Genomic DNA, 26,667 nt, shown 5'->3' on the forward strand with positions numbered 1-26,667 from the left:
AGGAGTCGGAGGTGGTGCGCCTCAGCTCCGGACCTACGGGGCGCTTTGGCTCCGCCCCCAGCTTCTAAGGCGCTACGTGCCCTGCGGCACTCATTGCTGCTCTGCCAGTCGCCGAGAGAGCCAGTCACCCAGGGGCAGCCCAGAACCCGTGCCACAGGATGCTTCTGCCCCGGTTCGCAGCCTTGACTTTGGCCTTGGTCAAGGCGTGCATCCCGGCCCCTTCCCCAGAGCGAGTGAGTCTGCCCAGTCCCTGCTTGTCCCTCCCGGCGGGCTGGAGCAGGGCCTTTCTGGGCACTCGGTACTTCAGGGGGACAGTCCGGCCCGACGGGGCCACCTGGAGGCTCCTTCCTCCCCCTCCTCTTCCTCCTGTGTGGGTGAGTGTGCGTGCACGCGGGAGTGCCAGCCGCGCCGGCTCCACTGCCCGCTGCAGACTACAGTCTCTGACTGCCCCCCTTCTCCTTTAGGCTGTCAGCAGCGCCCAGGGGGCTTTGGGTTGCGGGGTGGGACCCCGGGCCGGCGCTGGTGAAGGCCCAGTTTGGTGGCAGCAGATGCCGACCTGTCTTGCTGCACTGTCCTTTCCACTTCTTGCAAATAGCGGGAAGTGGGGAGGAACAGGGGAGGGGGACGGGAACTGGGTGTCTGCTGTGGGGCGGAGAGAGACTCTTTACCCTCCTACGGCCCCGCCGGTGCTTGGGGCTGACCTTGGCGGGGGGGGGGGGGGGGCGCTCATTTCCTTCGCTCCTTTTTCTTTCTTTTTTTTATTAGACTTTGTGTTTTTAGTTTACAACACTTAGCTCTACGTGTTCTTGAGTTTCAAATTTTCTTCCCTCCCCTCCCCTCCCCTCTCCCCCCACAAACGGCATGGAGGATGATATAGATTCTATAGAAACCTTCACATGACCTATTTGGTCATGTCAGCCAATCTGACAGGAGAGATGTGGTACCCAAGAGTTGTTTTGATTTGCATTTCTCTAATCAGTAGTGATCCAGAGCATTTTTTGATATGCCTATAGATATCTTTAATTTCTTCGTCTGAAAACTGCCTGTTCATATCCTTTGACTATTTCTCACTCCATTTTTAATCCGAACCTCGATGCCTTCTCGAACTCACCCCTCACTAACTAAAATCCCCTATCTACACCTGCGCAGGAGCTCCAGTAGCACCCTCTTCCCCACAAAATCCTACAAAACCCCCCTCCCCTCACCTGGGACAAGCATCAGAGTGAGGAGCTGATTTGGAAACCTTGACACTTAACTGCTTGTGAGATGGTGTAGAGTCACAGAATCTCCCAGAAGCTAGAGAGGCTTCAAATTACAAACCCATAAACCAGGGCTATAAACAGTGGGAGTGTCTACACTTGTGGTGCTTGACAGACAGCAAATTTTGGCTTTCATAGCGGAGCTCAGAGGAAGTGGTTAGCACTAGAGTGGAAGGATTTTTAGAGAGTGCCTCAAAACCCACATGTGGCGGGCTGGGCCACGAAATGCGATAAGGCACGTGAGAGCCTGGGCCCCAATAACAACAGGGCCAGGGACGCCCTGAGCTGGACTTAGGTCACTCACCTTATCCCATGGGCCCGTAAGAAGTGTCTTGTGACTTCTTAAATAAATTGCTCTGATTTTAAACTTTTTAATCAATATCCATTAATGATAGCCTATGAGAAAAACACAAAAAAGGCGGGGTACAACTCAGCGAAACTAGACAATATTAAGAGTGTTTGAGGTGTTGCAGTCTGCCCTGGCGCTGACTGTGGTCAAGGCAGATTGTGAAGGATGATCCTGGAAGCTGCTAGAATGAATGGAAAAGTATTAAGCTACTGAAGATTAGAGTTGTGTTGAGACTTTGAAGATGATCTATATGTCTTGTTCCCCATCTCTGAAAGGCCAGGAAGGAATGCTTTCCCATCTCTCTTCCATGTCAGGCTTGCTCAGTGTTCCTTCCATTTCTGTTGTATCTATTGTTTTCCTGGTTCTGGCGTTTCACTCCTATAAGTCTTCTGGAGCTGCTCTGGATTCTTCACATTCATTGTTTCTTATGGCTCAGTAGCCATTCATGTGCTACACTGTTTACCCATTCCCCCGTTTACCCATTCCTTTGTTTCTGGTTCTTTGCTCCTTATCATCTGAGTCATGCCCACTAACTGGGTGTGTCCCTCAGGGCTCTGTCCTGGGCAGTCTTCTCTTCTCCCTCTAAACCTGGGCTTCCACCGATTCCGTCAGCGCTTCTTAAAACTGTGGGTCTCAACCCCATATGGGAGTCTAGACTACTGGCCTTGGGGATCTTATGAGCTCTCATGTGCTCATGATTCTCAGATGTATTTGTCCAGCTCTGACTCACCTCTCTAGTGCAGAATCTGCAAGTGCCTGTTAAACCTCTTGTGCTGCGTTTTCGATAGACATCTTTAATTCACTATGTTCAGATACACCCCGCCCCCAACTGTCCCCTCTTCCTAATCTCCCTGTGACTGTTGAGGGCACCGCTCTCCTCCCAGACCTTCAGACTCACAATCTAGGTATCATCTTGGACTTCTCACTCTCTCTCACACACGGCTGCCAAGACCTACTGATTTGTCTTTGGGAACATCTCTTGAATATACCTCCTTCTCTCCTTTGCCATGGCCTCCCCTCTAGTGCAGATCCTCGTGACCTCATACCTTGCAGTAGCTGCTGGTGGGTCTGCTCTCCCCACTCCAATCCATCCTCCATTGAGCTACCAAAGTGATCTTCCTGAAGTGTGGGTCTGTGTCACGTCGCTCCACCCACAACCACTCAGTAAGTTCAGGTGGCTCCCTGTCGCCTCCAAGATCAAATCCAGCACCCTCTGCTTGGCATTCAAAGCCCTTCCTAACCCAGCCACCTCCTAGCTTTCTGGTCTCCCTACACTTCACGTCCCAATGCGTCCTCTTCAGTCCAATGATGCAGACTCTCTGGCTGTCCCTTCACAACCCGCTGCCCATCTCATTAAGTTACGGAGTTTCTCAAAGGGAAAGGGAAAACGGATCAAAGGGGTATTTGCTGCTGCTGACCCATAGCAGGGTATCAAGGAGCTCTATGGACTTCCAGGGTGAGGGAAATACCGCAGCTCAGATGAGTCCAACAAAGTCAATTCTATAATTCTCGTGTATGTAAAGTCTTAGTGTCTCAGGACAGATTGTGGTATATGCCAGAATTTCTACATTGGCTCTTTTATTTAAATGGCCGAGGAGGAACTGATAACTGTCCTAGGAGAGTGAAAGCCTTGTAGGATCAGTTCCATTCATTTGGAAATCCAGGATCCTAGTATTCCCCTTACACAACAGTTTGCAGTTTTTCCTTAGAACTATTTGTTCTATGACAGCTAGGGGGCACTGCCATGCACAGAAGACCTGAGTTCAAATCCAGTCTTAGCCACTTACTAGCTGTGGGACCCTGGGCAAGTCACTTAACTTCTTCCTCAGTTTCTTTATCTGTAAAATGGGATAATAATAGGACCTCTCTCCCAGGTTGAGTATGAGGATCAGAAGAGTTGACATTGACTTTGAAGTGCTAAATTAAGTATTTATTCTTGGTGTTTGCATTATACCATTAATTCGGTGGGAAATAGCTTTTGCTCTTATAGCTTTGAATTGGAGGAGGCAGCATGCCAGAGGCAGTTGAGAAGCGGATTGCCCTTGGGAAGCCTGAGTTTCAGTTCTGTCCCTGACACATCCTGGGCAAGTCACTTTAGTTCTCTGAGACTCGGTTTTCTCACCTGAAAATGGGGATAAGAGGACCTCATCCTTCCCCTCCGTGTTGTGAAGAGCTAACACATCCCTGCAGCACCCTTTGCAGACCTTAAAGGGCTTTCTGAATGGGGTAGCAGCAGCAGCATTACTTATCATCACTGTCCAGCCCCACACTCCAGCCGCTGCTCCCTTGGCCCTCCCCGAGGGAGCCAGGCTCTTAGAGGATCGGTCAGGGATCAGCCTCAACCCTCAGAGGATGTGTGCTGAACGTGGTTTCCCTTCATTAGACTCATTCTTTGAGGCTCCCTTGAAGGCTTGGATCTCACACTTCCTGACCCTCCCTCGGACAGGGAGCCTCATGAAAAGGGAGAATGGGTGTCCTCCACATTCCTGGCTGAACCGGACCAGCCGAGGCTCCCTGACAGCATCCAGATACTCAGTGTGACAGAAGACATTTTTCGGTCTTATCTGAGAATGTTTCTGGATCCCAGTGGAGTTTGGAGTCAAATAAGGGCTCCTTCCACTTGCATCCCAGGAATGCAATGGGAATTCTTGGGTGGGAGGGAAGGCTGGTCCCAGGTTTCTCTGAGGTTTTAATGTACAGGTTGCTTGCACCAGATAGGCGCCCAATCTATAAACAGCTTGGACAGATATAACAAGCCCCAAAGTACAGACATTCTTCCCCCAACATCTTAGGGGGAACTGCCCCCCATCACACCTCCGTCTCTGGGAAGGGTAGGCTCAGATTTAACAGTTTCTCCCAAGTACTGGTGACACCAAATTCATCTCAGTGCCTGTGGATTCGGCTCCCATACTCCTAGACCCCAAGCAGCATCTTCATTCGCCCTTTCAGAACTCATGAGGCTATTTCCCTGAATCCCTTCACAAAATAAAAGAATGAATCCCAAAGTAGGCAGGGAAGCAAAGCCATATTCATGGGGCTTTATGTTGGTCTTGGAGGGAGCTGGCCTCTCCCCTTCCCTTGTCAGCCATCACTGAAGGAGTCAGGTCAAGAGAAGAGGTCCAAAGGGGGTGGCAACAGACTTCTCTTGTGCCCAGTTTTTAAAAAGGAGTATTTTGCAACAAAGCAGGAAGGGTAGAACACAAGTTGGCACAAAGGTTAGTCAGTTGACAAGCATTTATCAAGTGACTGCTGTATTCTAGGCACCATGCTAAGTGTTAGAGATACAAAAAAGGGCAAAAGACAGTCTCTGTCCCCAAGGCACTCTCAGGCAAATGCGTAACACAGCATGCAGGTTTGCACAGTCTGCCTGTCAAGGAGATGATCTTGGTGGATCATCAGAACCAGGGAAAGAAGAGAGCTGAATTAGGACAGAGAAGAGGGCATGGATGATGGACGGGGACTTGAGGGTGATCAGGCTGGGCAGATGGACTGGTAAACAAATCCCTTGGTGTGTCTTGGAGCAAAAACTCTAAAACCACCCCTTGAGCAACTGCTCAGAAATGTGTTATTCTCCCCCAGATCCCCTCCCTGTGCCTGTTTCTAACAGGGGTGTCATACAATTGCTTCCTGGAAAATTGTTGTAACTGGTTCTGATCAGCTAACTCAGTTGGCAGATGTTACAGAGCTTCAAGAAGGCCTGAGTCAGTTTGCCTTCTGGGAAATGTTCTCACTCTGTCAACATTTCAAAGGTTGGGACAAGGAGCCATAGGATTCCAAGCTGCTCAGCACTGATGTCCTGAGAAGTGAGGAAGCACCTTCAGGTCCTTCAGTTCAGCCAAAGGCATGCTTCTGGGCATGACTTGGTAGGACCCATGCCATGGGGGAATTGAATGGCCTTATAAGTCCAGTCCGAGTGGAATAGGAAGGATTATGGCCAGGAAGTCTTGGGTTTCTTCTTGCTATATCTGTGTAGTAAATAATAATCCTTTTGTAAAAGCTACTTGGTGTTACATAGGTCATTGAAACATGGGTTTCATGGGGTGCTGGTTCCCCTCATAAATAGGGGGAATGTGGCCATTTGGGGCTGAAGCTGATGGCAGAGAGAAGAGATACCCACAACCCCCTCAGGGAGCTTTGAGGGAGAGATTTGGCTTACCTAGGCCTAAGAGAGTGGGGCCATAGTGGACCAGGTTGTGTGAGATGTATCTTTATCTTGATTTTTGCTTTTTATAAAAATACATGAATCCATGACCATGAATGCTTGTATTTAATGCCTGTGTTGTATTCTGCCCCCAGAATGGGAAAATGAAGCCTCTAGTAACTGTCTGGGCACAGCAAAGCACAAACGGGCCAAAGGCGCCAGACTCTGCTCTAGTGCTTAGACTTCATTTCTCATCTAGGGGCTCAGAATCTCTTTTTTTGATTTTTATTGATCGGCATTTTAAAACTCTCTAAAATAGCAGAAAAAGAAATCCATTTGGAGACAAGGGCATTTTTCTGCTGGGCCAGAAAGCAAGTTCTTGGCTATAGTCATGTTGATCCCAGAGGAAGCGCTTCGACCCAAATTCCTAAGAGGAAGTAAAACAGCAAGACTCGTTCTTGATCTTCACTTTAACCTCCAAGCCCTCAAGCCCTCTGTCTCTCCCAGGTCAGGACCCTCCCCCCCATTCTCTTGCCTCTCTCTGGGCTCTGGGCATTCTCTCTGGCCAGCCCCCTCTCCCAGAATGCTCTCCCTTCTTCTCTTCTTCCTGGCTTCCCTGGCTTCCTTCCAGTCCCAGCTAAAATCTCCCTTCTATAGGAAACCTTTCCTGAGCCCTCTTAATTCCAGGGTCTTCTCTCTTTGTTGTTTCACATTTATCCTGGACATAGTTTATTTGCACAGATTCATTTTCACATGTCTCTTCTATTAGACTGTGAGGTCCTTGAGGCCAGGGGCTGTCTTGCTTTCCCTAGAGTCGACTCGAAAATTTGGTTAAAGGAGGCAAACAGGCTAGGTGATATATAATTCATATAGTTTATTCCCTTACAGCTAACAGATCCATGATCATGGAAGCAGCACACTTCTGACTTACTGACAGAAGAATGACAAGGTTCAAGTACACTTTCCAACAATCCCAACTCCAGTTTATGGTCTCCGTGTCATAAAAAGGAAGTTTCTTAGTTGAATGAGTCGTAAATAGAGTAAGACAAGACAACTGACAAGGCAGCGTCACTTAGAGATTGCCATCCCAAGATGCAAACATCCCTAGAGTAGCAAGATAAGAGAAACCCCCTGTTCTGGTTGCAGACCACGGGTCACCGACAGGAAAGACACCCCTGGTCAATCTCATCTGGTCTTTGAAGTTGCTGTCCCAGGAGAGGGCATTTTGAGAGTGGAGCAAAGCAGTTGCATTAGGAGGGCAGAGTTTATAATCTCAAAGAGGATCATATACATGTCTGAAAGGTTTGGAACCACCGGATATAAGAAACTCTCAAAGTAGAAGGCAGAAGAATCAAAACATATATTTAGGCTCCACAGTAACCAACCCATGAACCAGCAACCCCATTTTGATATACTGATCAAAAGCTTCCAGGCCCAATAAGTACGCCTTGAAAGAGTAACCAGGAGGCTACAGAGAAGCATGATTGCATAAAGCAAAATCATGCTTCCCCCTCTATGGTAAAAAGATTACCCACTGGCCTGAAGTCCTTGTTCAGCTTCCTCCCGTAGGTCAGCTCTGCCACTGGCAGCTCCTGCTTCGGCTGTGGCTGTGGCTGTGGCTGTGGCTATAGTAGCCTCTGGCTCCAACAGGAGCTGCTTTTAACCATCCGGCTTCTGCGGGGGTGTAAGGTACGCCGGGGAAAGCACAGGTTCTTTCAATCTGCTTAAGCAGGGAAGAAAGGCGAAGGGGCCGACAAGCTTACTCCAATCCAACATACAAACAGCGTTCAGTTCAGGGGAAAAAGCCAAACTAGTCAAGGGCACTTGTTGACTAAGTGCTAAGGAGCCCATTTTTGGTTGCCAACACAGCAGTCTGGTTGATTAATCCAGGCTTTGGATCTTATTGGGGTTCAAGTAATCTGGCACATAGTAGCCATTTAATGGAGGCTCGTGCTGACGCTAGGACAGTGCCGAACCAACGTTGCTCAACAGCGACACCTGGCGTTCACAGGCAGACAGCGCCTCACTTACTTGCTGGCATCACAGGGTGAGTGACCCAGCTGGTTCTGGCTCCCAAGATCAGAGCTTTTCCCACTGCCTCACACTCTACCATCCCCTCTCCTCCCGCCACACGTCCTAAGTTAGGGAGTGCTGACGATGTGGAGCATACCGCTGAGCTGGACCATGGAATCCGGCGGAGAGCTGGCTCCCAGCCTTTTCTGAAGGGCTGCCGCATCCCTGGAGAACCTAAGCCGACAGCTGCCCTGTGCAAAGGCAAACCTCGAGAGTGACCGCGTCCCGTGGTGTTGATGTTGGTCAACAAACGTGTGTCAAGCACGTACAGTGTGTCGGATCCTGTTCTGGGCACGGTGACACTGCGGGGGCAACACGTGTTCCCAGCTAAGTAAATGCAGGGTGCCCAATGCATCAGCGGCATGCCATCCTTACCACCAGAGGGCACTGGCTGGGGATTATGCAACCCTGAAGGTTCAGCCTTGGGGACAGTGGGGGTGACTGACCCCAGAGAGAGGGAATTTGCGATTATTCCTTCATTCTCACTCACTGCCTCCACCCCAAATTACAGCCTCTTGGAGAATCTTGAAAACAAAGTTTGAGCAGGGCTTGGGGCTAGGAGGGATTAACAGGGTCCCTTTTACTTACTTTTACTGTGAGCCCCGTGCCAGCAGCAGCTAGGGGTTTTGTTTGTTTGCCTTCTTTGAATTGCCAGCTCTTAGCACAGTGTAGGGACCTGGCACACAGTAGGTGCTTAACAAGTGCTTATTGTTGTAGTTTAATAACAACATTTATATAGTGCTTACTGGGCATATATAGCACTATACTGGGCATATATAGCACTATACTGGGCATGTCACAAATGGATCTCATTTGAGCCTCTCAATAGCCCTGAAAGAGTGTGCCGTCATCATCCCCATTTCACAGATGGGGAGACTGAGGCAGACAGAAGTGCAGTGACTTTCCCAGGGTCACATAGTAAGTGTCTGAGGCTGGTCACAGCTGTTGGCTGGACTTTCTGGTCTCTATGCCAGCCCACCAAGGCCACTCTCTCAAATCCTCCAGAGATGCATGAAAAAAAGCTAGAACCAAAGCAGAGGCCAGTGAGGAGTAAGCTGCTGCCTGATGGGGGCTGGGCATCAGTCACAGAGAAGAAAAGGATCCTGTGGCCTGAGCTGGCTTCTGGCTTGGGGAAGCTCCCAGGAGCTAAGACCCTCTAAAAAATAACACGAAGGGCCCATTTTAGGCAGATGTACAGGACTTCAAGGTAGGAGAGCAGCCTGCAGACTTTCTTTATATTGAAAATATCTTGTCTCTTTCCAGGTTACGAGAAGATCGGCATCAACCCTGTTATCCAATCCAATGGACAGAGTACAACGGGGAACCTGTGACCCAGAAACGGAACACCAGCATGACGATCACTGCTGCTTGGACTGCCCACCAGGTGAGGGGATCCCTCTGACCCTCCTCACTGACCTGCCCCGTCCCCAGCCTGCTGTCCCTGGGGACTGTGGTGCTGGTACTACCCACCAGGTGAGGGGCTCCCTCCCACCCAGGTCCCTGACCCGGCCCCACCCCCACCCTCCTTTCCCCCATCAGAGCCAATTCCTCTTCTTTGGCCTCCGAAGGCTTCAAGTCAGAGTCTGGTGGTTTCTAGGGCTCACCAAAGTTTTCAAAGGTTTTCCCCCCTTACAGCATGCGTAGGGGTGAAGTACCCCAGCTGTTCTCACCCCTCTTGCTCTAGTATGTTCAGTGGCTCACAGCTGCCTTTCCTCAGCCTGGCATTTCCCTTCCCTTCACATGCCCTTTGGTCTGGCCAGGTTCCACAAGGCGCTGCTCACTGAACTCTCCTGCCACCTTCCTCTCTCTTCTGCATTGATGTGGACTCTCCTCTAAACCTGTGGAGGAAATGCCCATCCCTGCCTTCAGCACACCCCCTGCTCCCTCCTCTGCCCTCCTTTAGACCTCACCACCTCTTCCTTGACTCACTGCAATAGATTTCCTTCTGGAGGCTCTCCGTGCCCTCTGCAATCCCTCTTCCACAGATCTGATCATGCCCTAACCTAATTTGCTCAAGGAGCTTCTGTGGCTGCTTTTTGCCCTTGGGAAGAACTATAGGGGCAGCTAGGTGGTGCACCAGCCCTGGAGTCAGGAGGACCTGAGTTCAAATCTGCCCTCAGACATTTGACACTAGCTGTGTGACCTTGGGCAAGTCACTTAACGCCAAATTGCCTTGCCTTCCTCCCTCAAAAAAGAAAAAAAGGAAGAGCAATAAACCCCTCAGCTCAGTCTTCCAAGCCTTTCTCAGTCTGGCTAGGATATCAGAGGGCATGTGGGCAGACAGACAAGAACAGGGACAGAGGGGTGGTGCTGCGTGAGTGTGCTGGAGGTCTGGGTGGAATCTGATCACTGAGCTGTTCCCTCCCAGTGATGGGCCTAAACCCCAGCTGGGGCAGGGCAGCGAGAAGCTTCCCAGATGGCCCCATAGCAGCCCAGCTTTTTGGGGCGCCTGAGAACTCAGCACATTGACTAGGGCTTGTTAAACGGACTGTGGCGACAAGGCGAGGAAGGAGCCAAATAGAGGGAAGAGAGAGAAGGCTGGGAAGAGGAATGTAGAGGATGTAAGGTGAGGCAAGCTGTAACCAGAATGGCCTTGGTTTTCTTTGAGTGGCTCAGTTTACCTCATGGAGCCTCTGGATGCTGTGGCTTGCTCTTCCGGGGCAGGAAGCCCAGCGACCATGCCAGGAATCAGAACTTCCTGTGTGATGTTCATGGGGCTGGCTGAGGGGAGGTGTTAGCTCCAGAGCCACGCCTTATTGGGTGTTAACCTAGTCTACGCTAGGGGGAGGGGCCAGCTCAAGAACCAATCGGCTCTGGTCATTCAGGCAGCGCTTGATGATGTCAAAAACTCTATAAGAAGGGAGAGGACAGCTTGAAGATCTCTCTTTCCTTTTCCGGTTGGTGTGGGAGCAACGGGGAGCATGACTCTGGGCCAGCCCTTGCTCTCAGGCCGAGCCCAGATGAATTGTCTTGGGTCTGCCTGTTGGTATTTGTAACTTGTTTGTATTTTGGTTTTGAGGTTCGGGGTGCTGGTTTGTTTTCCCCCGAGCTAAATGAATGTTCTGAACCTCAGGGTGCTGGCTTTTTCCCCTGAAGTACGTGAATGAATCTGTATTTGGTATATCTCTTGATGCTTGTCTGTATGCTCCCCTGAACTAAATGAATGTTGTCTGTATGCTAACTGAATGCTGGATTAAAGTAAGCTGGTCAACCCCTTCACCGTGCTTTCCTTGTTTAAGCAGATAAAAAGAACCTGTGCTTTCCCAGCATCCCGGCAGCCTCCTGGGTCCCAGCAGTGTCCTGGGCCCCGGCAGCATCCTGGGTCCCGGCAGCCTCCTGGGTGCTGGCTGTGGGTGCATCTTACGCCCCCAGAGAAGCTGCTAGCTGGGTTGTTAAAACACAAGCAGAGGCAGGAGGGCTTCCGGCAACTTAACAGGAAGAACATGATCTTAAAGTGACTTCTGGGTAACTGGAAGGACCAGGGCTGACCCTGGAGAAAAGCTGACAAAAACACCTCCTTCTCTTCTTTTCAGAGGTGGGGCCTATGGCCCTGGAATACTGTATACACTGAGCAGGAATCTTCTACTTTGTTACCAGGCAGCATTTTCTCTTTGACTTTAAAAAAATAATAATATTTTATGTTTCCCCAGTTGCATGTTAAAACGATTTTTAACATTTGTTTTTAAAACAATTTTGCACTCCAAATTCTCTTTCCTCCTCCATCTCCTCTCCCTCCATTAATAAGGCAAGCGCTTTGATGCACATTATGCGTGTGCAGTCATGCAAAACATTTCCACATTGGTCATGTTGTAAAAGAAAACACAGACAAAAAAATGAAGAAAGTAAAGAAAACATTTGCTTCAATCTGCATTCAGACCGTGTCAGTTCTTTCTCTGGAGATGGAGAGCTTTTTTTATCATAAGCCCTTCAGAATTGTCTTGGAGCGTTGGATTGCTGGAAATAGCTAAGTCGTTCACAGCTGACCATCATAGAACATGGCCGTTACCTCCTGTGATGTTCTCGTGGTTCTGCGCATTTCCCTTTCCGTCAGCTTATGGAAGTCTTTCCACGATTTTTTGAAATGATCCTGCTCATTATTTCTTATAGCACCATAATGTTCCATCACAATCATATACCACAGGTTGTTCAGCCATTCCTCAACTGACGGACATCCCCTTAATTTCCAATTCTTTGCCAGTATGAAAAGAACTGCTATAAACATTTCTGTATATATAGATAATTTTCCTTTTTGTTTTTTATGTCTGTGGGAATCAGACCTAGTAGTGGTATTGCTTGGTCAATTTTGGTTTTATAGCCCTTTGGGCAGAGTTCCAAACTGCTCTCCAGAATGGCTGAATCAGTTCACAACTCCACCAACAGTGCATCAGTGTCTCAGTTTTCCCACATCCTTTCCAACATTTGTCACTTTCCTTTTCTGTCATATTAGCCAGTCTATAGGCGTGAAGTGGTACCCCAGAGATGTTTTAATTTGCATTTCTCTAAGTTAGAGCATTTTTTTCATATGACGATATAGCTTGGATTATTTTGTCTGAAAACTGCCTGTTCATATCCTTTGACTATTTATCAATTGAGGAATGGCTCTTCTATAAATTTGACTCAGTTCTCTATAGATTTGAGAAATGAGGCCTTTATTAGAGAAATTTGCTTTAAAAATTTTTTTACTGTTATGATTACTAACTGTGTATTTCCCTCCATCCTATTTATCCTTCTCTCTCTTTCTCTCTCTCCCTCTCTCCCTTCCTTCTCTGTTTCTCTGTCTCCCATTTCACCCTGTCCCTCCTCAAAAGCGTTTCACTTCTGACCATTGCCTCCCCCGATGCACCCACCCTTTTGTCAGTCCCCACCCCCTTCTCTTTTCTCTTCCCCTCTTACTTCCTTGTAGGGTAAAATATTTTTCTCCGCCCAGCGGAGCATGTTTGTTATTCCCTCTTTGAGCCAATTCAAGAATTTCCCCTCACACCTCCCCCATCTTCCCCTCCACTGTAAAAGCTCCTTTTGCGCCTCTTTTACATGAGATAATTTGCCCCATTCTGCCTCTCCTGATCCCTATGCATTCCTCTTTCTCACCTCTTAGTTTTCTTTTTTCAGATATCATCCCATCATATTCAGCTCACAATCGTGTGCTCTCTCTAGTAGACTCCTCCTAACTACCATAAAATGAGAAAGTTTTTAGGATCTACAAGCATCATTTTCCCATGTAGGAATGCAAACAGTTTAGCGATTTCTCTTTTTGGTTTATCTTTTGGTACTTCTCTTGAGTGTTGTATTTGGAAGCCGCATTTTCTATTTAGCTCTGGTCTTTTCATCAGGAATGCTTAAAAAGTCCTCTGTTTCATTAAATATCCATTTTCTGGGGTAGGTGATTCTTGATTGTAATCCTTTATAGCTCCTTTGTCTCTGAAGTATCGTATACTAAGCCCTCCAATCTTTTAGTGTAGAAATTGCTAGATCTTGTGTTATCCTGACTATGACTCCTCTGTTTGAATTGTTTCTTTCTCTCTGCTTATGGTCTTTTCTCTTTGACCTGGGAACTCTGGAATTTGGCTCTAATATGCCCGGGAATTTAACTTTGGGATCTCTTTCAGGAGGTAAATGGTAGTTTCTTTTAGTTTCTATTTTATCCTCTGGTTCTAGAAGATTAGGACAGTTTTCAGTGGTACTTTCCTGAAAGAGGATGTCTAGGCTCTTTTTTTTAATCATGGCTTTCAGGTGGCCCAGTAATTCTTAAATGATCTCCCCTCAATCTCTTCACCAGGTCAATTGTTTTTCCAATGAGATGTTTCACGCTTCCTCTATTTTTTTCATTCTTTTCATTGTGTTTGAGTGATGCTTGATGTTTCATGCAGTCGTTAGCTTCCACTTGCCCAGTTCTAATGTTTAAAAATTATTTTCTTCAGTGAGCTTTTCCATTTGGCCACATCTGCTTTTCAAGGTATCACTCTCTTCATTGGATTTTTGTGCCTCTTTTTTTTTAATATTTATTTTTATTTTTAGTTTACAACACACGGTTCTACATAATTTAGAGTTCCAGATTTTCTCCCCTTCCTCCCCCCTCCCTCCCCAAGACGGCATGGAATCTCATATAACTACCACGAATGACTTCACCTTGAATTAATTTATACACTAGTCAAGCTGCGGAGAAGAATTATGACCAATGGAGTGAGTCATGAGAAAGAAGAAACAGAACCAAAACAAAAAAACAACAAAAAAAAACCAACCCAAAAACAAAAACAAAAGAGAAGAGAAAAAGGCGAGCATGAAGTGTGCCTCAATCTGCATTCATACTTCATAGTTCTTTCTCTGGATATAGATTCTCCATCGTGAGTCCCCTGGAGTTGTCCTTGCACCTTGTGTTGCTGAGAGGAGCGAAGTCTGTCAGGGTTGGTCCTCACGGAATCCATATATCTGTGGTTGTGTGCAGTGTTCTCCTGGCTCTGCTCTGCTCACTCAGCATTATGTCGTGTAGGTTTTTCCAGGTTGTTATGAAGTCTGCATCATCCCCATTTCTTATGGCACAATAGTATTCCATTACCTTCATATACCACAGCTTGTTCAGCCATTCCCCAATTGATGGGCATCCCTTTGATTTCCAATTCTTGGCTACCACAAAAAGAGCCACTATAAATATCTTTGTACATATGGGTCCTTTTCCCGCTTGTGTGATTTCTTTGGGATACAACCCTAGAAGTGGTATTGCTGGGTCAAAGGGTATGAACATTTCTATAGCCCTTTGGGCATAGTTCCAAATTACTCTCCAAAATGGCTGGATCAGCTCACAACTCCACCAGCAATGCAACAATGTTCCAATTTCCCCACATCCTTTCCAGCATTTATCATTTTCCTGTTTTGTTATTTTAGCCAATCTGACAGGAGAGATGTAGTATCTAACAGTTATTTTGATTTGCATTTCTCTAATCAGTAGTGATCCAGAGCATTTTTTCATATGCCTGTAGATAGCTTTAATTTCTTCCTCTGAAAACTGCCTGTTCATATCCTTTGACCATTTCTCAATTGGGGAATGGCTTGTATTCCTATATATTTGGCTCAGTTCCCTGTATATTTTAGAAATGAGGCCTTTATCAGTGATACTAGTTGTAAAGATTTTCTCCCAGTTTTCTGCTTCCCTCCTAATTTTTGTTGCATTGGCTTTTTTTGTATAAAAACATTTCAATTTAACATAATCAAAATTATCCATTTTGCATTTTGTAATGCTCTCTATCTCTTGTTGGGTTATGAATTCTTTTCTTTTCCATAAATCTGATAAGTAAACTATTCCTTGCTCTCCCAAATTACTTATAGTATCAGCCTTTACTCCTAAATCATGAACCCATTTTGACTTTATTTTGGTATATGGTGTAAGATATTGGTCTATGCCCAGTTTCTGTCCTACCATTTTCCAATTTTCCCAACAGTTTTTGTGAAATAGTGAATTATTAGCCCAGAAGCTGGCCTCCTTGGGTTTATCAAAGAGTAGATTGCTATAGTTGTTGACTTCTCCATCTTGTATTCCTATCCTATTCCACTGATCCACACCTCTGTTTCTTAGCCAGTACCAGGTAGTTTTGATGACTGCTGCTCTGTAGTACAGTTTAATATCTGGTATGGCTAGGCCACCTTCTCTAGCATTTCATTTCATTAATATCCTAGATATTCTAGACATCTTGTTTTTCAGATGAATTTTGTTATAATTTTGTCCAGCTCCGTAAAATATTTTTTTGGTAGTTCGATTGGTATGGTACTGAATAGATAGATTAATTTAGGTAAAATTGACATTTTTATTATATTAGCTTGGCCTAACCATGAGCAACTGATATTTTTCCATTTATTCAGATCTGCCTTTATTCGCGTGAAAAGTGTGTCATAGTTATGTTCATATAGGCCCTGGGTTTGTCTTGGCAAATAGACTCCCAAATATTTTATAGTGTCTGCGGTAACTTTGAATGGAATTTCTCTTTCTATCTCTTGCTATTGGGCTTTGTCAGTAATGTATAGGAATGCTGAGGATTTATGTGGGTTTATTTTATATCCTGCAACTTTGCTAAAGTTGTTTATTATTTCAAGTAGTTTTTTACTTAATTCTCTAGGATTCTCTAGAAAAATCATCATATCATCTGCAAAAAGTGATAATTTAGTTTCTTCTTTTCCTATTCTAATTCCTTCAGTTTCTTTTTCTTTTCTTATTGCTACAGCTAACGTTTCTAGTACCAAATTGAATAGTAGGGGTGATAATGGACATCCTTGTTTCACCCCTGATCTTATTGGGAATGCATCTAGCTTATCCCCATTACAAATAATGCTTGTTGATGGTTTTAGGTACATGCTATTTATAATTTTAAGGAAGATTCCGTTTATTCCTATGCTTTCTAGTGTTTTTAATAGGAATAGGTGTTGTATTTTGTCAAAGGCTTTTTCTGCATCTATTGAGATGATCATATGGTTACTGCTAGTTTTGTTGTTGATATGGTCAATTATGCTAATAGTTTTCCTCATATTGAACCAGCTTTGCATTCTTGGAATAAATCCTACCTGGTCATAGTGTATTATTCTTGTGATGAGTTGCTGCAATCTTTTTGCTAATATTTTATTTAAAATTTTTGCATCAATATTCATTAGGGAAATTGGTCTATAATTTTCTTTCTCTGTTTTGACTCTACCTGGTTTGGGTATTAGTACCATATTTGTGTCATAAAAAGAATTTGGTAGGACTCCTTCTTCACCTATTTTCCCAAATAGTCTACAAAGTATTGGAATTAGTTGTTCTTTAAATGTTTGATAGAACTCACATGTAAAACCATCTGGCCCTGGAGATTGTTTCCTAGGGAGTTCATTGATGGCATGCTCAATTTCTTTTTCTGAGATGGGGTTATTTAGAAATTTTACTTCTTTTTCTGTTAACCTGGGCAGTTTATGTTTTTGTAGATATTCATCCATATCTCTAAGGTTGTCAAATTTATGGGCATACAGTTGGGCAAAATAATTCCTAATTATTGTTTTGATTTCCTCTTCATTAGAGGTGAACTCACCCTTTTCATTTTTGATACTGGTAATTTGATTTTCTTCTTTCTTTTTTTCAATTAAATTGACCAATGGTTTATCAATTTTATTGTTTTTTTTTTCATAAAACCAGCTCTTTGTTTTATTTATTAATTCAATAGTTTTCTTGGTTTCAATTTTATTAATCTCTCCTTTGATTTTCAGAATTTCTAATTTGGTATTTAATTGGGGATTTTCAATTTGCTCTTTTTCTAGCTTTTTCAGCTGTATGCCCAGATCATTTATCTCCTTTTTCCCTATTTTATTTATTCATGTAAGCGTTTAGGGATATAAAACTTCCCCTAAGAACTGCTTTTACTGCATCCCATAAGTTTTGGTATGTTGTTTCATTATTGTCCTTCTCTTGAATTAAGTTATTAATTGTTTCTCTGATTTGTTCTTTGGCCCACTCATTCTTTAGAATTAAATTATTTAGTTTCCAATTAGTTTTTAGCTTAATTTTCCATGGTTCTTTATTAAAAATAATTCTTATTGCATCATGATCTGAAAAGGATGCTTCTACTACTTCTGCCTTTCTGCACTGGATTGTGAGGTTTTTATGCCCTAGTACATGGTCAATTTTTGAGTATGTGCCATGCACCGCTGAGAAGAAAGTATATTCCTTTTTATCCCCATTCAGTTTTCTCCAGAGGTCTATCATATCTGCCTTTTCTAAAATTCTGTTAACCTCCTTAACTTTTTTCTTATTTATTTTGAGGTTAGATTTATCAAGTTCAGAAAGGGGGAGGTTGAGGTCTCCCAATATTATAGTTTTGCTATCTATTTCTTCCTGTAACTCCCTTAACCTCTCCTCTAAGAATCTGTATGCCTTACCACTTGGTGCATAGATGTTAAACAATGATATTGCTTCATTGTTTATGGTGCCTTTTAGCAGGATATAATGTCCTTCCTTATCTCTTTTAATTAAATCTATCTTTACTTTTGCTTTGTTTGAGATTAGGATTGCTACACCTGCTTTTTTTACTTTAGCTGAGGTGCAATATATTTTACTCCAGCCTTTTACCTTTACCCTGTGTGTATCCCCCTGTTTCAAATGTGTTTCTTGTAAACAGCATATTGTAGGATTATGGTTTTTAATCCATTCTGCTATCTGCTTCTGTTTTATGAGAGAGTTCATCCCCTTCATGTTCAGAGTTATGATTTCTATCTGTGTCTTTTTCTCCATCCTATTTCCCCCTGTTTATGCTTTTATTTCTCCCTTTCCCCTTCTCCTCCTCAACAAAGTTTTGCTTTTGACTGCCGCCTTCCTCAGTTTACCCTCCCTCTTGATTCCCCTCCCTTATCTTACCGTTTCCCACTTGCTACTTCTCCCCTCCCTTCTGACCACCCCCCCTTCTTCTTTCCCCCCTTCCCCTCCTACTTCCTGTAGGTCAAGTTAGATTTCTAAACTTATCAGGGTATGTTATTCCCTTCTTGAACCAGATCAGATGACAGTGACGCTCAAATACTGCTCTTCTCCCTCCCTTCTTTCCCTCTACTATTATTTGTTTTTGTGCCTCTTCATTTGGTGTAATTTACCCTTTTCTACTACCTCCTTACCTCCCTTTACATCTCTTACTTATTTTTTTTTATCTTTACATCAGTTAATTTATACAGGCATTCACAATCTATGTGTATCCCTTTCAATTGTCATAATAGCTGTACCATTCTCAAGACTGACGTATATATGTATATATATAAAACATACATATGATGATATACTCCCACATAAAGATGCAGACAATCTGCCCTTATTGGTTAATAAGGTTTGTGGGGGTTTTCCCCCCTGCTTACCTTTTTATGTCTCTCTTGAGTTTTGTATTTGGAGATCAAATTTTCCATTGAGTTCTGGCGTTTTCATCAGGAAGGTCTGGAATTCCCTTATTTCATTGAATGTCTGTCGCCTTGCCTGAAAAATTATGCTTAGTTTTGCTGGGTAGTTGATCCTTGGTTGTAGTCCCAGCTCTTTTGCCCTTCGGAATATTATATTCCAATTTCTCCTGTCTTTTAATGTGGAAGCTGAGAGATCCTGCGTGATCCTTACTGTAGTTCCACGATATTTGAATTGATTCTTTTTGGCTGCTTGCAGTATTTTCTCCTTTAGTTTATAGTTCTGAAATTTGGCTATAATATTTCTTGGTGTTTTCAGTTTGGGATCTCTTTCAGGGGGTGATCAGTGAATTCTTTCAATGACTATTTTGCCCTCTGGTTCTAGGACCTCTGGGTGGTTGTCTTCGATAATTTCTTCGAAGATATTGTCAAGGCTCTTTTTTTCATCGTGGATTTCCGGTAGACCAATAACTCTTAAATTGTCTCTCCTGGATCTGTTTTCCAGGTCAGTTGTTTTCCCAGTCAGATATTTCACATTTTTTTCTATTTTTTCTTTCTTTACATTTTGTTTTACTACTTCTTGGTGCCTCATAGATTCATTAGCTTCCACTTGCTCAATGCTAATTTTTAATGAGTTAGTGTTTTCATTTTGCTTTTGAGTCTCCTTTTCCAATTGGTTGATTTTGCCTCTCAGGGTGTCATTTTCTCTCTCTAGATTCTGAATCTCTGTAGCCATTTCACCAATCTTTTTTTCCATATTTTCTTTTAGCTCCTTTTGTGCCTCTTTTACCGTTTGGCTGAGTCCATTTTTTCAGGTATTATTTTCTTCGGTATTTTTTGTGCCTCCTTTACCAAGCTGTTGACTCCTTTTTCATAATTTTCTTGTGTCACTCTCATTTCTTTTCCCAAATTTTCCTCTACTTCTCTTACTTGATTTTTAAAATCCTTTTTGAGCTCTTCCATGGCCTGAGACCAATTCATATTTTTCTTGGAGGCTTTGGATGGGGCAGTTTTGACTTTATTGTCTTCTTCTGAATTTATGTTTTGAACTTTCCTATCACCAGAATAACTATCTATAATCATTAACTTTTCTATGCTATTTACTCATTTTTTTCCATTCTATTTCTTGACATTTAACTCCATGCTAAAGTGGGGCTCCACTTCTGGAGTGCAAGGGGCACCACCCCAAGCTTCAGGTTTTTTGTGTGGCTGTTTTCAGAGGTAAATCTGGGGACCTGTAAGTTTTTGGTTCTTCCAAGGTGGTATGGCCTAGGAAGAGGTGTGTTTACTATGCTCTTGGCCTGCGAGCAACCACAACTCTTTTCCTCACTGCAGCTGGGACTAGGGCCCCAGCTTCCCTGCGGTCACAAGCTCTGGTGTGCTCGTGCTCCTCCTTGCCCTACCCAAATCCAAGTACGGGCAACGCAACAGAACCCTTTCCCAGGTTCCAGCAAAGGGACTGTATTGGCAACCAAAAATGGGCTCCTTAGCACTTAGTCAACAAGTGCCCTTGACTAGTTTGGCTTTTTCCCCTGAACTGAATGCTGTTTGTATGTTGGACTGGAGTAAGCTTGTCGGCCCCTTCACCTTGCTTCACCTTGCTTAAGCAGATTGAAAGAACCTGTGCTTTCCCCGGCGTACCTTACACCCCTGCAGAAGCCGGATGGTTAAAAGCAGCTCCCGTTGGAGCCAGAGGCTGCTACAGCCACAGCCACAGCTGAAGCAGGAGTTGCCAGTAGCAGAGCTGACCTATGGGAGGAAGCTGAACAAAGACTTCAGGCCAGTGGGTAATCTTTTTACCATAGAGGGGGAAGCATGATTTTGCTTTATGCAATCATGCTTCTCTGTAGCCTCCTGGTTACTCTTTCAAGGCGTACTTATTGGGCCTGGAAGCTTTTGATCAATATATCAAAATGGGGTTGCTGGTTCATGGGTTGGTTACTGTGGAGCCTAAATATATGTTTTGATTCTTCTGCCTTCTACTTTGAGAGTTTCTTATATCCGGCGGTTCCGAACCTTTCAGACATGTTTATGATCCTCTTTGAGATTATAAACTCTGCCCTCCTAATACAGGGACCTTTAACACCTTTTGAGCAGCTAGTTGTCTGACCACCTAACCATCTGTAGACTGAGGGGTTTGGAAACTGCCACTGCCAGTACTGATTCAGGTGCCCCCAATGCCTACTGCTGATTTGCTGGGGACAGGTGTGAGTTGGTGCTGCCTGCGTGGACTGCATTCCTCTGTCATCCAGGTGGGACACACCTTTCCAGCTGACTTTCTAAATTGTCTTGGGCTGAAATATTGTTGCAACACATTCTTTTGTGGATTCTGCCATTCCAGAATTTGTTGCAAGGCACTACTTTTTTTGTTTTCCTTTTGTTTTTGTTTACAACACTGTGTTCCACAAGTTTTTGAGTTCCGAATTTTCTCCCTCTCCTTGTCCCCACTTCCCCACCCCAAGGTGGCACACAATCTGATATAGATTCTACATATACCCTCCCATTGAGCTTATTCACATAATAGTCAAGTTATAAAGGAGAACCAACGAAATGAATCATGAGAAAGAAGAAACAAAACAACAAAAAAGAAAAGAAGAGAAAGAGAGAGAAAATACTTTGCTTCCATCTGCATTCAGACTCTGCAGTTCTTTCTCTATCCTAGAACCTTGTATTGCTGAGAAGAGCCAAGTCCGTCAGAGTTAGTCATCACAGAAGCAATGTGTCTGTGGGGGTGCACATATTCTCCTGGTTCTGCTCCCTTGGGAGGCTTTATTTACAGTTGTTGGAGAGGTTTGGGGGAAAGCTGAGCCATCTTGGCTCTTTGATTCAGTAACTACTGAGTGTTTTTAAGCCTTTGTTACCTCCTCACACAGGGACCCACGTCCTCAACCATTGTGCCATCCCCCACACCATCGGCAGCTGTCAGGCATGCCCCCTTGGAGAATATGCCCTCAAAAGTCCACTGGAAACCTGCATGCAGTGTGCCCAGTGCAGAGAAGGTCAGTATGTGGCTGAGATGGAAAGCCCCAAGCTTCCGTGAGGAGGAGAGGGAGGCCAGCCCAGGGGACCTGGGCGCCAGGCCAGGAGTGACCTCCTCCTCTGAGGCAGAGCTGGGCATTGTGGGCGCACCACTGTCCCCATCTCTCCACTCCAAGCCTCAGGTCTCCAGTGTGGAGGGTGAGAGGGAGAAGAGTTGGCCCCATGGACAGCAGGACCTGGGTGGGCGGGGTCATGTCCTAGAGCATCACCCAGGCCTGGCCCACTTGCTCCCTCCTGACAACAACCTGTCAGGGCTGGGGCGGGGTGGGGTGGGGGGGAAGAGGGCAGGGTCTGCAGAGTTTTGAATTGTCCTTCAAGCTGCTAAAAGTCAGCAGCAGTACAAGAAGGGTCCCTGTAATTGCAGCCTTCCCCTGATCCCTGGGGGAGCAGCCTGGGTGCCAGGAGGGGTGGGCAGTAGAGGCCCCAGTGATAGGACAGGTGCTTAATAAATGTTTACTAGCTTGGGGAGAACCCTGCCCTGGTGTGCAGGTCTGGGGTCCAGTGGGGTGCAGCCTCTTAGAGGGCCTCCCGCTGTTGGGTAATTAATATAATAATGATTATAATGATAGTGAGAAGAAGCATAGCTAGAGTCACAAAGCAATTCACAAATGTAGCCTTTGATTCTGGGGAAACTGAGGCAAACAGAACTTTGTCCAGGTCACATAGCTGGTAAATACCTGTGGCTGGATGTGAACCTGGGTCTGCTTCCTGATTCTGGGTGGGTCTAGTGCTTTCTCCAGTTGACCACCCAGCTGAGCAGTGGGCCAGGTGTGATGATGGGCAGACTGTGCAGTGTATGGTAGATGTGCTCCAGGGCCTGGCATAGCTGTGCTCAGTGTGAACAGCATCTTGCTAGCATGTCCCAGGGTGCTGGCATTCTTACCCAGGCAGACTGGAAGACCAGCCCCAAGGTGAGGAGCTGTATGGCATTCTGAAGCCTCACAGCAGGGAGGCTTCACACCAGCCTCATTCCCAACTGCCCTGTTGGATCTCTGAGGTGATCTGGCCGGCTGGCCGGCCAGGGGAGCCAAGAGCACACTTTTGGCCATTTGGTTGTTCCAGGCATGCTCCCCTTGGAGTGGCACATGGTCAGTCTGACAGCCCCTCTGGAATTACCTTAAATCAGACCTGTCCCTTTTTGGCAGACCAAGAGATGGTGAGTCCCTGCATTGGGAGTACCAACACCAAGTGCCAGTGTAAAAAGGGATACTACTGTGAGGCACCCGACTGTGAGATGTGTCAGCGCTGCACAGAGAGGTGGGTGTGTCCAGATGGATGAGGCCAGGCTGTCTCTGGAGGATCTGTACTAGCAGCTGGGGTGGGGGCAGGGCTGCATGGAGAAGGTAGAGCTTGGGCTGAGTCTTGAAACATTGTGGTCGGGGGTTGGGGGGGGGGCAAGGGCCAGGGGAGGCCTGCTCTGATTGGGTGGGGTTTTGAGAATTGGGTAGGGGGGAGAGGAGGGGAGGGCACTCTGTCACTCGTTGAGAAATTGGGATGAAACCAGGAGAGCACTGAAAACCAGAGAGAAAGTCTTAAGTGTGTGGTAGCAGAAAGGAAGGAGTGAGGACACCCAGAGGGGACCCTGAAGACCTGGCCTCCCCAGGACAATCATTGGAAAAGGAAGGATGGGGAAGGGGAAAAGCATTTCTTAAACACCTACTATGTGGCTGGCACTGATAAGTGATTTATTGATATTTTCTCAATAAAAAATATGACCTCATTGGAAAAGAAAAAGAGGATATAGGAGTGAGCTGTGGCAAGGAAGGGAGAGATGGAAGAGGGCCATGGACTCCCCTGGCAGCTTGGAGCAGGAGGCTTGGGCTGACGGCCCCACTTGTGCCCACCTCCTCAGCTCTTTCCCTCAGTTCCCCTTCAGGTGCCTGTCTATCCATAGTTCCTGTAATCTGCCAGGCTGCCTCTGCCCAAGCACTTCTGTCATCTGAATTTTGCTTCCACCAACAAGAGGCCAGGGGCTAACTGGGGAAAGAGAAAAGTGTAGATTAAAGCTGAAAGCCCAGTCTCTGCTTGAATGAGGAGAATTTCCTACCTGGGGGCTCAGAGCTAATGTGATTGTATTACTGACTTTTGGCCTAAGAGCTGCAGAAGAGGTACCATTATGTGGTCCCTGGGTTTAGGGGAGCTCATTATGAAAACATGGTACTACAGAGGAAAGGCACAAGGAAGGGAGTATTTACTTTGTTCAGACTCTATGCCAGGCACCATGCTAAGGACAGCACTTCCAGCATGGGGGACATGAAATGCCAAGGTAGAGAGGGCAGATGAGTCATCTATGAGAGGGAGAGGGAGTAGGTGGGTGGGCCTGGCTCCAACAGTGTGGGGGCAGGGGGTGAAGTATGAGAAGGCAGAAGAGCTGCCAAGGGGCCAGCCTGTGAAGGGCTGTCAAAGCCAAACAGAAGACTTGGTAGTTGAGCTTGGAGTGAGTGGGAGATCATTGAATCAGGGCTCTGAGAGTGGGGTCTGGACACTGGCTTGGATTTGGGGACTCTTGAAGGGTCCCACCGTATTGACCATGCTTTCTCACCCTGAACACACAGGATTGGAATAAGTGCAGGCTTTCCAGCCATAAGGAGAGACATCTCTTTGTCCCTGGGTTCCAGGAAAACACTTGGCTTCAGGCTCCTTGGACCCTGGGGTGTGGGAGGGCCTCAGTGGAGCTGCCTGAGCCTTATCTTGCCATAATCCTCCCAGAACCTGGGGGCCAGGGAGGGTGGGGTGCAGCAGCCTTCACTCTTCTCTGGTCTCAGGTGTCCAGAAGGAATGGAGGTTCTTCAACGATGTAACGTGACAGCAGACACACGGTGTGGGATTCCTGGAACAGGTAAGGGGAGGCAGTCGTGAGAAAGCAGGTCTCTTCCCTGTCAAAATGCACACAAGTGTCCCTCTGGAGCCCTGCAGTCAGTCAGGAGGGGGGTCAGAGCCAGCCTGGCCTCATTGCTCCCCTTTAGCCTTGCAGAGCCCAGAGCCACGGTCTACACTGCCTGCCCATGTGTGTCCCAGAGCCCCCAAATCTCAGAGCAAGAGGGCCCTCAGAGGCAACTAGCAAATCCCACAGCTGAATGATGGAAGCCCCACCTCCCCTCAGTCCCCACCTCCTGTCCCCTAGAAAGCCCCAGAGCTGGAGGAGGCCTCATGGGCCCAGCAGGCCAGTTTTCATGATGGCTGAGCAAAGAGGTGACCAGACTTGCCCAAGGTCAGTGCCCAGGCTCTTTCCACTTGGCCACAGTGACATGCTCATTCTCCTCCGGCCAGACATCACCTCCAGAGGAGACTCAGGCACTGTCAAAGGTGGGAGGGAAGGAAGAGATTGGCTAAGTGCCCGTGGGCTCTCTCCTTTCCTTCATGAACTCATTTTCTGCTTTTTCCTTGGTAGGAGGCCCACAGGATTGGAACTGGACGCCTGTGCTTTGGGTTTGCATTCCCATTGTCTTCATTCTCCCTGTCCTGGGTGTGATTTGCTATGGACTCTGGAAGAAGAATCAGAGAAGGTAAATGATGGGCCTTTAGCTGAGCCGGGTCAGGGTGTTTGTGATGTCTCCTCTTTGCTTGTTTTTGGGGTTGGGGGTGGGAGTAAGCAGAAACGTATTTGGTAAAAATTCATCTGCTCCCACCCCCTTCTGGGGATGAGCTAAGGCTCACTCTTGCTCTTTAAGAAGTGGAGAAGAGGGAGGAGGTTGAGAGCTGGAGCTGAGGAAGGTTTGGAAGATGAAATGGGTAGTGTTCCCTTGAGCTCCTGTTTGTCTCTGGAGGGTCCTGATGGGGCAGCACCATCCAAGAGGCTCCACGGCACCTCCCAGTGGCCCACAGTTCACATGGTACCTGGTCTTAGGGTGATGGCTGGGAGGCTGAGGCTTGGGAACAGAATGACCCCTGGCTTGTCAGAAGAGTGGGAGGGAATCATGGGTGGAAAGGGACCCCACTGGTGGTTCATCCCAGGGCAGTCTGCATGCTAAGCTACATGAGTCCTCAGACCGAGGCGAGGTGATTTCTGGCCCTGGGCGTCCCTTCCCTTCTCTCTGGGTGTTCTCTTAAGGTGGTTCAGCCTTGTCCATGGACAATATCCTCCCCACTGTCCCAGACGTACTTTGCTTTGAATCCTATTGTCTCAGCGTCACTAACTCTCCTGATGAGGGGGGAGACTCATGGTCCTTTTCTCTCCTTTCTTTGTAGGTCACTTGGCATGGATGATGGACGGGCAAGTCAAGATCTCCAATCTGTGTCGCTGTGGTCAAGCGAAAACTAACTGGAGCTAAGTTGTCTTAGCTCCTGCTGAGAAGAGGCCCCTGAAAACTTGGGCACCTCTCTACCTCGTGGTCCAAGATTCCTATCTCCTCCCCCACCCCACCTCTGACAGATACACAGTTTGGGCCAATGGTCTCCTATTCCTTCCTGCCCCATCCTGGGGGTAGGACAAGTCCCAAAGTGGCTGGAGACCACTTTTCTTGTGGTGGCAGCAAGGGGCCACATCTGATTTGGGTTGGGGCCCAGCTGTCAGACTAGAGGGCTTTTGACCTCTGCTAACTCCATACTCTTTGCCTCTAGCTTTATCCAGGGTGGTTCCAGGGGTCCTTAGCTCAGGATGCCAAAAGAGGAAAGAGCAGGCCCTGTCCCAAATGGCAGCTGGCTTCGGGATGGGCTCATGGAATCTGCCTGGATACCTGTTAGTCACTGGGCTTGGTTCGTTTTTTAGGAGAGGTGGTGATCATGAGGTCATGAGAATGGTTGTTTCTTTTTATTTTTTTAATATTTTTGACATTTTATTATTATTATTATTATTTATTTTTAGTTTACAGCACTTGGTTCCACATAATTTTGAGCTCCAGATTTTCTTCCCTCCCTCTCCCTCTCCCTCGCCAAGACGGCATGGAATCCCACATAACCTCCACGTATAACTTCGCATTGAA

At 46.3% G+C, this 26,667-nt stretch overlaps 1 protein-coding gene across 1 annotated transcript; it reads left to right on the forward strand.

Moving 5' to 3' along the window:
• Nucleotides 1-308: 308 nt before the first annotated feature.
• Nucleotides 309-26,495, forward strand: LOC118854092 (tumor necrosis factor receptor superfamily member 23-like). The gene is made up of 7 exons (XM_036764413.1): nt 309-374; nt 9,086-9,206; nt 21,580-21,705; nt 22,891-23,002; nt 24,511-24,584; nt 25,137-25,251; nt 25,934-26,495. The coding sequence occupies exons 2-7, from the start codon at nt 9,125-9,127 to the stop codon at nt 26,004-26,006; spliced, it is 582 nt and encodes a 193-aa protein (XP_036620308.1). The 5' UTR covers nt 309-374; nt 9,086-9,124; the 3' UTR covers nt 26,007-26,495.
• Nucleotides 26,496-26,667: the final 172 nt, after the last annotated feature.

Source organism: Trichosurus vulpecula, chromosome 6, assembly GCF_011100635.1.
Source record: "Trichosurus vulpecula isolate mTriVul1 chromosome 6, mTriVul1.pri, whole genome shotgun sequence".
In the NCBI taxonomy this organism is placed as follows: domain Eukaryota; kingdom Metazoa; phylum Chordata; class Mammalia; order Diprotodontia; family Phalangeridae; genus Trichosurus; species Trichosurus vulpecula.

Bases quoted from the DNA above. Each gene is read 5' to 3' on its own strand.
- LOC118854092 (XM_036764413.1), top strand. From the start codon at position 9,125: ATGGACAGAGTACAACGGGGAACCTGTGACCCAGAAACGGAACACCAG. The intron at 21,706-22,890 runs GTCAGTATGTGG...CCTTTTTGGCAG, and splicing joins GTGTGCCCAGTGCAGAGAAG to ACCAAGAGATGGTGAGTCCC. The intron at 24,585-25,136 runs GTAAGGGGAGGC...TTTCCTTGGTAG, and splicing joins GTGTGGGATTCCTGGAACAG to GAGGCCCACAGGATTGGAAC.